Source organism: Sardina pilchardus, chromosome 2 (genome assembly GCF_963854185.1).
Source record: "Sardina pilchardus chromosome 2, fSarPil1.1, whole genome shotgun sequence".
Taxonomy (NCBI): Eukaryota; Metazoa; Chordata; class Actinopteri; order Clupeiformes; family Clupeidae; genus Sardina; species Sardina pilchardus.
Window position 1 is genome coordinate 11,042,172 of NC_084995.1, and position 9,939 is coordinate 11,052,110.

The window sequence follows — 9,939 nt, forward strand, 5'->3', positions numbered from 1 at the left end:
TGGAGGGGAATTTGCATTTTTAAGTGACCCATTTGTCTCACTCTGAAATGGATTTGCCTGTTAGCATGTATGAAGCTCGTCTATCTCTAGTGACTAGTACACTATCCTGCTATGTTAATGTAGCCTTCTTGTCTATGAGTCAGCAGGACAAAATGGGCCAGTTGTATTCATCATAGTTGAATGATCAGGGTATTCTAAATACTGACAGATAGCTCCCAAAAAGGTCTCGAATGCATTTCGTAGCCTGCTCCAAAGGGCAGTTTTTCTGTCTTTCTCCATTAATGCTAAATAACTCAAGGGTTTTCAAGAACTTACGAATTAGAGATAATGACACCGTGTCCACACCGCTTAAATGCTAATGGTAGAATAGTTGCGACATGTTTGTCACCCTGACACCCTCTCGGTAGAAACACAACTTCAAACTTGCGCCCCGCTATTTTCCCGCATAAAAAAATGGTCATTTCTACGTTGGTATGGAAACTAGCTCACATATTATCAACTTAAGAGGATGTTTAGACTCTCCTCGACAGATTGCCTGGATGCAAATAATAATTTCTTACATGAAAACTATTAGTTCACACATTGTCTCCTCTTCGCTTCCGCTGGTTGAATTCACCGTGATGACACGCACAGTTTTTTCCCTCAACGCGAATCCTCTCCTCTATTTTCAGTATCTTCATTTACTTTCACCCTTCCCTCATTATCAATAGTGTTTTCTACTCATGGTAATTTACAGCTGGTCCATTGCTAATCTCTCAGTAAGGATAACTTTCGCATTCAAGTAAGTTACTGAGGTCAAGCGCCACGCTGTGGCCAGACCCCATAGAAGCCAAACATGACTAAGATAACAAAATAAGTAAATTGACCACCAATTAAAAAAAAACACTGACAATATTTTTGTTAATCTCAAGACTGAACATGTATCTCGACAATAACTTGTATTATTGTCTATCATAAATAGCATTTTATTTTAATGTTGTAATATGCAAAACAAGTTGCACTAAAATTAGCTCAGTGTTATTGTCTAACCGCCACCTTCATTTAAATGAGGTAATTTGTGTTTCTGTAATATGCCATTAATGTCTGTGGAGGGACACATTGGACTAACCAATTTAAACCAAGCTGTAATGCACTTTATAGACATGACGTCAGTGAAAAAAAGCCCCAAAAGCCCTAAAATTCGCATTGCAGACAGACCACACACACAACATGCAAATGTACTGCAGGTAGACACAGAAAAGTCCCAAAGACTCCAAACTACACAGATACATGAAGTGGCCAAGTCCCCACGAGATCCATCCAACAGCCGCACAAACACAAAACCCAGCCTAACTATTTCAATGAACCATTATCAATTAACAACATAACTAAAACAATAAATTCCGAAAATGACAAATCAAGTTTGTGAGACAAAAAGTACATGCTCTGCCATTCTTTTTCACTAAGAATAAAACCTGACAGATTGTGTCACCGGCCAGTTTCCATCAGTGATAACATAACTACAACCCCTGAAATCACACCAAGTTTGCAGAACTGAAAATCACAGCCTGCTCTCATCTGCTCTGATTTGTCATTTTCACTCAGTAAACAACACGAGAGAGTTTTGCCACTGGCTTGTGCCCATGCCTCTGCCTACTGGTTGGTTGACGTACCGGTACTTCATGCCCGTCAGCTTGCCCGTGGACTCCTTGAGCGAGATGGGGTGGCGGTGGGAGAAGGAGCCCAGGCTGCGGGCGATGAGTGCCACGGTGCGGAAGCGGGCACGGGCCTTGCTGGCACCGGTGTTGGGGCTGGCGGCGTTCTGCTTGCTGTGGCCATCCCCGTTGCGGGGCGCCTTGAGGCCATGGTCGGTGCAGGCAATGGACACCTGCATGCCCCCACGGTTAGCTTCTGTGAGGAGAGAGTGAGAGAGAAAAAGAGGGAGAGGTGGAGAGCGAGGAGAGACTCCTCACTGCAGGGTTGCTGCTGCTACCGCTGCCGCTGCTGCTGCTGCTGTTCTGCAGTGACTGGAGTTAGAGGGTGACGCGCAGAGGGGAAAGACCTGTGTGAGTGGAGGGAGAGAGCGGGAGAGAGAGAGAGAGAGGAGTGCAGGTTGAAGGTGACTCTTCGTCCTTTTCTTCTCCTCCTGCTTATTGTCGGGCACTTGTCTGGGTCTGAGCAGGAAAGCGGGAGTGAGGAGAGAGGGAGTCTCCTGGTCGCTCTCTCTCTCTTCCTCAGTGTTTCTCTATCCTCCTCTCTCAGTGGCTCTCTCCTCCTGAATGGAGTCTTTCTCTCTGTCTCTCACTTCTAGTCTTTTTTTGGAGTGTGTCGTTCTCGTTCGGTCTCTCTCTCTCTCTCCGGTCTCCAGCTCTGGCACAGCCTCCTGCTCTGTGCCTCTGATCTCTGCAGCAGGATGCTGATGTGGGCTTTTTTCTCTCTGTTATTCTGCCCCAATTCTTCACGTGTTCCCTCTCTCTTCCTCTCCCTGTGTCTCTGCACTCGTTTTATTCCTCCTCCTCCTCCTCCTCTGTCTCGTTCTACCCCTCTGCTCGGTTTGCCCTGCAGGGTAGCCCTGCTGTGGCTCTAGGAGGGCGACAGTGGTGGTGGCGGTGGCGGTGGGGGTCTTTCCGCATTCCAACGGTGCACAGCTGCGGCAGAGATCTCTCGTCAGAAGGGGTGATGCGGGGAGCCCTCGTACCACACCGCAAGCTCAAATGCCACACTTGTGCTGTGAGACAGGGATCGTCACAAAATAAACGACAAACTCACTTGACTCTCCTCCCCTCTCCACTCAGGGTGACTCTTGATCCCGAAAAACTTCAGGCGCAGACAGAGGCAAAAGCCACGAGCAGGTGTCCCAGGCTGTCAACCAGACGTGTCCACCAGAAAAGAGACGGCAGAAGAGCAGAAGTGAGCGTTGTCCTCCGCGGGGGGACGGCTGCCGTTGGAGAGGGTGTCCTCACCAGAGCTAATCCCGTGCCGGAGAGTCTTCAGCGCTCGGTCCAGGGCAGCGGAGGAGGAGAACAGAAGGAGCAGCTTGTGTTGTGGCTGTGCTCGCCCGACTGATGTGGCTGCCCGTGCTGGGCTCTGCTTTTGATGCCGCTGGGTCCAAACGAGAAGAGACAGGCAGAGAGGACAGCGGGACAAGAGGACGCATGATCCTGATCCCAACCCCCCCTCTTTTCTCTCTTCCACCACCACTACTACAGTATACCACTAGCACCGGACTCAACGCCTGGAACCGCAGGGGAAAATACAAGGCAAACAAGCAGGGGAAGAGAAGAGAAGCAGAGAGCGGAGGAGTGGGTGAGTGAGAGAGAGAGAGAGACAGAGAGAGGGGAGAGAGACAGAGAGAGCGGTGCAGGGTACTAACTCAGAGAGTGTGCTGGAGAGAGTGTGTGTTTGAAGGAGAGGGAGAGGGAGAGGGAGAGAGAGACGAGGGAGGGAGGGAGGGAGTGAGGGAGAGCAAGAGCAAGAGAGAGAACATATAAAAAGAATGGTAGGGAGAGAGAGAGAGAGAGAGAGAGAGAGAGAGAGAGGTTGCTGACTGACTCAGATAACTGCAGTTAACTGCAGATAACCAGCAGCTAAGCTGAAGAGAGTAGAGGAATCTGCATCACTGTGACTGTGTAGGTGTGTGTGTTTGTGTGTGTGTGTGTGTGTGTAGCTGGGGATGACAGAGAGAAATGTTCTTTTTTCCTTGACTGGCTGGCTTTAATCTCCAGAAATGCCGCTTTCTGTATTTATTTTTAATGCTTTGAGACATAAAAACATTTCATTTGTGAATGAGCTGTGAATGTGTGTCTGTGAGTAAGTGTGTGTGTGTGTGTGTGTGTGTGTGTGTGTGTGTATGTGTGTGTGTGTGTGTGTGTATGTGTGTGTGTGTGTGTGTGTGTGTGTGTGTGTGTGTGTGTGTGTGTGTGTGTGTGTGTGTGTGTGTGTGTGTGTGTGTGTGTGTGTGTGTTAGCACACGTATGTGTATGTGCTTGTGTGTGTGACTGTGTGTGTGTGGGTACATGTGTCTGCCTGAATGTGTGTTAAACCATATGCAACATTCACGCCCCAGCTCCTCACATCATGGTAAATAAATACATTTTTCTTTCCCTCCGTGTGTGTGTGTGTGTGTGTGTGTGTGTGTGTGTGTGTGTGCGTAAGTGAGTATGTGTGTGTGTGTGTGTGTGTGTGTGTGTGTGTGAGTAAGTGAATATGTGTGTGTGTGTGTGTGTGTGTGTGTGTTGAGTGAGTATGTGTGTGTGTGTGTGTGTGTGTGTGAGCCCAGTGTGAGCTCCGCTGCTTTGACAGGTTTTAAATGTCCCTCGTTAAGCATGATCCGCCGCTCCTCCCCTGCCATTCATCGTGCTCGTGCCAGCGCCACGCACAGGGAGCCCAGACCCCTCCAGACCCCTCCAGACCGAACGTCCCGCAGTTCCCTCCAGACCGAACGTCCCGCAGTTCTCCGCTCCCCATCGACTGCCTGTCACTAATGGATCCATTGGCACCAAGAGGGCTGGTCTCGGGACTGGGTTTTGATGGCTGAGGTTGAGGAGAGGAGGCACTGAGAGAACAGATCACTTGTCAAAAGCCAAGAGCAAAGACGTTGACTTTTAATAGCCTTTTATAAGAACATTGATCTCAGAACACAATTAAAGAGCTGACATTCAAATCACTAGCAGTGAATGGTACAAATAGCTTAAGCCTTGAGTTCTAAAGGAATGTACAGTATAGGTTCACTGTATAAGACATAAATCTAAAAAATCTCTATGATATACATTTGAAAGAAAGAAATCTCTATGATATACATTTGTATGACTGCTTTGGCAACATGAATATCTTATTTGTCATGCCAAGAAAGCATTTGTGAATTTGAATTTGAATTTGAATCAAAAAAGGAAAGGAGAGCAAACAAGAGACAGTAAGGAAAGAAGCAAAAAAAAAATGAAAACGAAATACAAAACTAGACACAAAAAAAGCCCCCTTTTTGACAAGCCTTGTCCCAGTGTGTCAGTGCTTTAGCATGTCTCCTGCATGGGGACGGCCCTGGTGCTCTGACAGCCGTGCCCATCTCCACCCCCACACACATGCGGCGTGATGAAGTGAGATTATCTGGTTCATTGAGTGTTGCGCAGCCCTCGGCTGAGGCAGTCTTATTTATATCCTCCTGAAGAAGTCCCTTTCCACAGAATAAACGCCTTTGTTTACTTTGTCTGTGTGTGCGCGCTGTCGGTCATGAATGCACGACACATCCACTCGTATCAAAGGAACAGATGGGTGTATTGTTGGGAATCAATTGTCAACATGATCACGTGATGTGGCTTTCATACAAAGTGGTGACCGATGGCATTTCTTTTGCTTATGTAAGTCACACAATGTGTTTAGGATGATGTTTTTATTCTGAGGTGACTACTAAATTTACAGTATATTACTATCTTGGAGGGACATTAATGTCACAGTCACTTAGACTTAGAAAATACATTTTATACAATGAGAAATTCCTTTACCATACTCAATGGTTCATCAGTATCATAATTTCACCATTCACTCAGCATCCAAACATGGAGGCCAAAGCTGACCCTAACCCAAAGAAGTTCCTGGAGTCCTTCCAGCACGTTCCTACTTGTCGAGATTAAAGAAAAGCAGGTTGTCTGTCTGTCATCTGCTTCGACTGAACTCTGATCTATTAATCACAAGCACCTCTCCAATGGCTGCCTGTCTCATTCTTTAAAAAGTATGTCATTCAAATGAGTCAATCTAAACCTGTCACACTTTGGGAAATCCCAGAAGGCCAGCTATCCCCTGAAGCAAAGAACGTTCCATCAATTTCCTGCCCTTCCTTCGAAAACACACACACACACACACACACACACACACACACACACACACACACACGCATAATACAAAGACACACAACCCATAAAAGATGTGTGGCAAACTTCTTTGAGGGCAATCAAATATCATCTTTTAACAACGCTCTTATCTATACTAGAGAGTGTCCTGCTTTGAGAAATTCTAAACCTGACCTAAAAAAAAGACCACATGTTTTTTTTCCCTGATCTTAAGGCCCTAAGCCCTTCCCCAGACCATTAAAGAAAGCTATCAGTGTGAATGCCTTTGAGGGAGAAGTCTGCATAATGTGCTCACTGACTGTTGGAAATGGCAGTTAAAAAGCAGACAAAACCCAAATCGACCCGGCTAGTTATTCCTCTGCCATTTCCCCTTTCTTCACCACACAAAAAGACACTACTGAAGATGTCATTCTCCTCTCCTTTCACACATCATAGCTCACATCAGCTTCAAGTATGCTTCACCAACAATGATTTTTATGAGAAGCCATGACGCATTTGATATAGGGGCTGAGGCCACCAAATCCCCAATCCCCACAGGGGCTGTCACCAGAGCCGTGCTAACATGCCCATGTGCCCCGTGTCGAATTGGCTCCTAAATGCCCCTGGAAAATAATCCCTCCTGTTTGGGATTAGCCTGCAAGAGGAAGAGGAAGAGGAAGATATTACTATTCAGCCAGCACAGCGGAGACTGCTTTTAATAATTTCTAGTGTGTGTGTGTGTATGGAAGTGTGTGTGTGTGTGTGTGTGTGTGTGTGTGTGTGTGTGTGTGTGTGTGTGTGTGTGTGTGTGTGTGTGTGTGTGTGTGTGACATGGTCTGTACATAAGGACCTGATGTGCATTGCTATGATTCAGTGCATTGATGCTGCTCAGTGGTGTGAGACTTCAGCTGCAGAGGCTGTTGTACGTATCCATATAAGTGCAATTCAACAGCATGCTTCAGATACAGGTTGTGCTTCAGATTGCTTTCATCACTGTGTAATTCTGGTATAAATGCAATGTAATGAAGGGAAAACTTCAAAGCCATGGCACTCTCTGTTCTTAGAACAACTGATATACTGTATATATACTGTATGTAGGGGTTGTCATGAAATTGAGATTAGGCCTAATCATACATATCAATATACTATGGGAAAACTCTGGCAAAGCTAATTAGTTTGTGTTATAAGGCTTGTTACTATTCAGCACTGTGCCATTAGCAGTGCACCATCAGAGTGCTAACAAACTGTTCACAAATGAAAGGGTATTCAAGGTCATCAACAAAGTGGTTAAGGGCTGTTTCATACATGCAAGTTACAGTGCATGGATGAAAATTAAGCAATGCAAGGGAGAATTTGGAGTATTTCGTAGCAAATGTGTTGTCCACATTTTCGTAAGGTGGCTCAAGTTCAAGTGCCATGTCATGCTTTTGTGTAGATTACAGTATGAGAGGGCTCTTCAAATCGTGCATGTGGCTCTTCAACAGCTGCATAGTTTGCACCGACTAGTGGTTCTAAGTGACTGGAAGTTTGCATTTACAAAATATATTCCAAAACAAGGTTTTATGACATTGCAATGGCCTTCAACACTTTGTGACTAAGTATAGTAGTTAGGCTTAGTATAGGTCAATACACACTGACCCCTACCAGTGATAAATAGTTTCATTGTTTCTTGGCAAATGAATGAGAGGACCTCATCTGACGACCCGTTCATTACTGAATATTTCCATCAGATTACTCTCTGGACCACATCTCTGCAAATTGCCAACCCACCACCCTCCTAATAGCAACCTCCTCTGAAGATACTAACTACGTTCATTTCATCCCTGCGAGCGTTTCCGAGAGTCTGTAATCATGTGCCCTTTTTATGAATACTTGAAACTAACCTAATTGACGAGCGCTGGGCCCGCAGATGCCAAGTCCATTTGGCAGTGTTTGGATGAATGTGTAAATGTTGGAGTCCAGATGGGCTCCGCTGCGCCTGGTAGCCACAGCGCTAATCACCCATCATCATGTGGCCAATGCTCTCAGAGCAATTAGCTACAAAGGGGGGACGCGTCCCCTGATGCCTCTGCTGGACATTTGCCTTTAATGTTTCTAGTGCGGTTGGAAGGTGTGTGTGTGTGTGTGTGTGTGTGTGTGTGTGTGTGTGTGTGTGTGTGTGTGTGTGTGTGTGTGTGTGTGTGTGTGTGTGTGTGTGTGTGTGTGTGTGTGTGTGTGTTTGTGTGTGTGTGTGTGTGTGTGTAGGGGATGGAGTACATGAGTAAAGGGGATCCAGGGACACGCCTGTCCTCATCAGCCTCCCTTTGATCAGTGCATATTGGGCCGGGCAAATTATACACCAGAGAGACATCACTGAGCACCAATCCAGCAACATCCCCATCCAATTTGTTCTATTGACCCGGCAATTTAATTGGACGGCGCACCGCTAATGAAATGGCCATTTGAGTTGAGACGAGGGAATCCAATAGCCCACGCAGGACAACCATGACCTGTCTGTCCATCGGTCTGTCAGTCTGTCAGTCTACAGCCGCAGCATATAAAGATATTTGGATATTAATGGGTCATTACAAAGTCTGATTTTGTGTGTGTGTGTGTGTGTGTGTGCCCCGTGGAGAACGACGACATCAAAAATGCATGAGTTGGATTTACACAAAGGAGGCGGCGTTAGTTAGCTCCCAGTTATTTTTCTACATGCATTATTTAGATATGTTATAAAAACACGAATTACACGATAAATGTGATCGTGACTGGAGACAGTTTTGTTCGTTTGTCTGACACACATGTAATCCCAGGTGTGTGTGTGTGTGAGAGAGAGAGATAAGGACTGTGTGTGTGTGTGTGTGTGTGTGTGTGTGTGTGTGTGTGTGTGTGTGTGTGTGTGTGTGTGTGAGAGAGAGATAAGGACTCTGTGTGTGTGTGTGTGTATGTGTGTGTGTGTGTGTGTGTGTGTGTGTGTGTGTGTGTGTGTGTGTGTGTGTGTGTGTGTGTGTGAGTGACATCGAGAGGCAGAGATAGGGGAGGACAGAGAGAGAGCACGCTGCCTCGAGTGTCACCGTGAGCTCCCATGAATGAATCTGTTTGTACTTGTAAAATCATGGCTGCACAGTGCAGTGCAGTGCAGTGCAGTGCAGTGTAGTGTAGTGTAGTGTAGTGTAGTGTAGTGTAGTGGTGGCAGTCTCCCAGACAGCCGGCAGCAGCCGCGGCTCAGTGTGCAGACAGGCCGGTAACACGAGCGGCCCGCCACCCATCAACTATTTACACACACACCTGCTGAAGGAGGCTCAGATGCCATAATGAGTCCCCCCACTTTATAAATGATACAGATGAGATGCACACTCCGATGAGGTGTGTGTGTGTGTATGTGTGTGTGTGTGTGTGTGTGTGTGTGTGTGTGTTGGGGGGGGGGGGGGGGGGGGGGGGGTGCAGGGTTAGAGAGAGTGTGTGTGTATGGAGGGAGAGATTCTGTGACTGGGTTGGATTAGTTTCTCCGGGCACGCTTGGAGACACTGTGAGATGATGGGTGCAGATCAAATGCCGCCTTCAAGGAAGAAAAAAACAAAACAAAAAAACACCAACAGCAATGAAATAGAAAAAGGCCTTCCTGCCTGCAATATGGAGAACATTATTTGCAAGCATTTCTTTCAGGAAGGTTTAAAGCGCTATGTGGTTTGTGCTCTACGCATTGAGAATAACTTCTAATTAGCCACAATTTCATGACAGCAGGCCCACGTGCACACACACACTGGCAATTTAATGAAGCGATGGCTCTGTGTGTGGCTAATTATGCACGGTTCCAGTACGTAGGACACTAACACAGCACACAGCCACCTGGTATATGCATTTCCATACAAAGTGCTGAAATATCATCAACACTTTGGAGATTGTTCACAAACTGATTTGAAGGTAATGAGAAAACACTTCACAATCCAGGTGAAAAATAAACTGAGATCAAGTAAACTAAGACCTAAAGAAGTTCAGTTTTTTGTTTCTTGAGGGAGAATGTGCTGAAAGTCTTGTTTGACTCAAAGTGAAAAGGATAGACTTAAGGATGGAAAGGCTGGTTAGTGGTGATCGTGGGCTGGAGGTGGTGATGTTATGGTGGTGGGATGGGAATGGTGCTGATGGTGGTGTTAGGTGG

The 9,939-nt window shown here is 46.3% G+C and overlaps 1 protein-coding gene across 1 annotated transcript in view; it reads right to left on the bottom strand.

The window, feature by feature from the left end:
* The window catches only part of kcnab1b (potassium voltage-gated channel subfamily A regulatory beta subunit 1b), a 31,402-nt gene extending 28,061 nt beyond the window's left edge, over positions 1 to 3,341 (bottom strand). Inside the window, exon 1 of the mRNA XM_062518729.1 lies at positions 1,653 to 3,341. Within this exon, the coding sequence (XP_062374713.1) occupies positions 1,653 to 1,873 (221 nt within the window). The 5' untranslated portion in view covers positions 1,874 to 3,341. The remainder of the gene's footprint in view (positions 1 to 1,652) is intronic.
* Between the last annotated feature and the right edge of the window lie 6,598 nt (positions 3,342 to 9,939).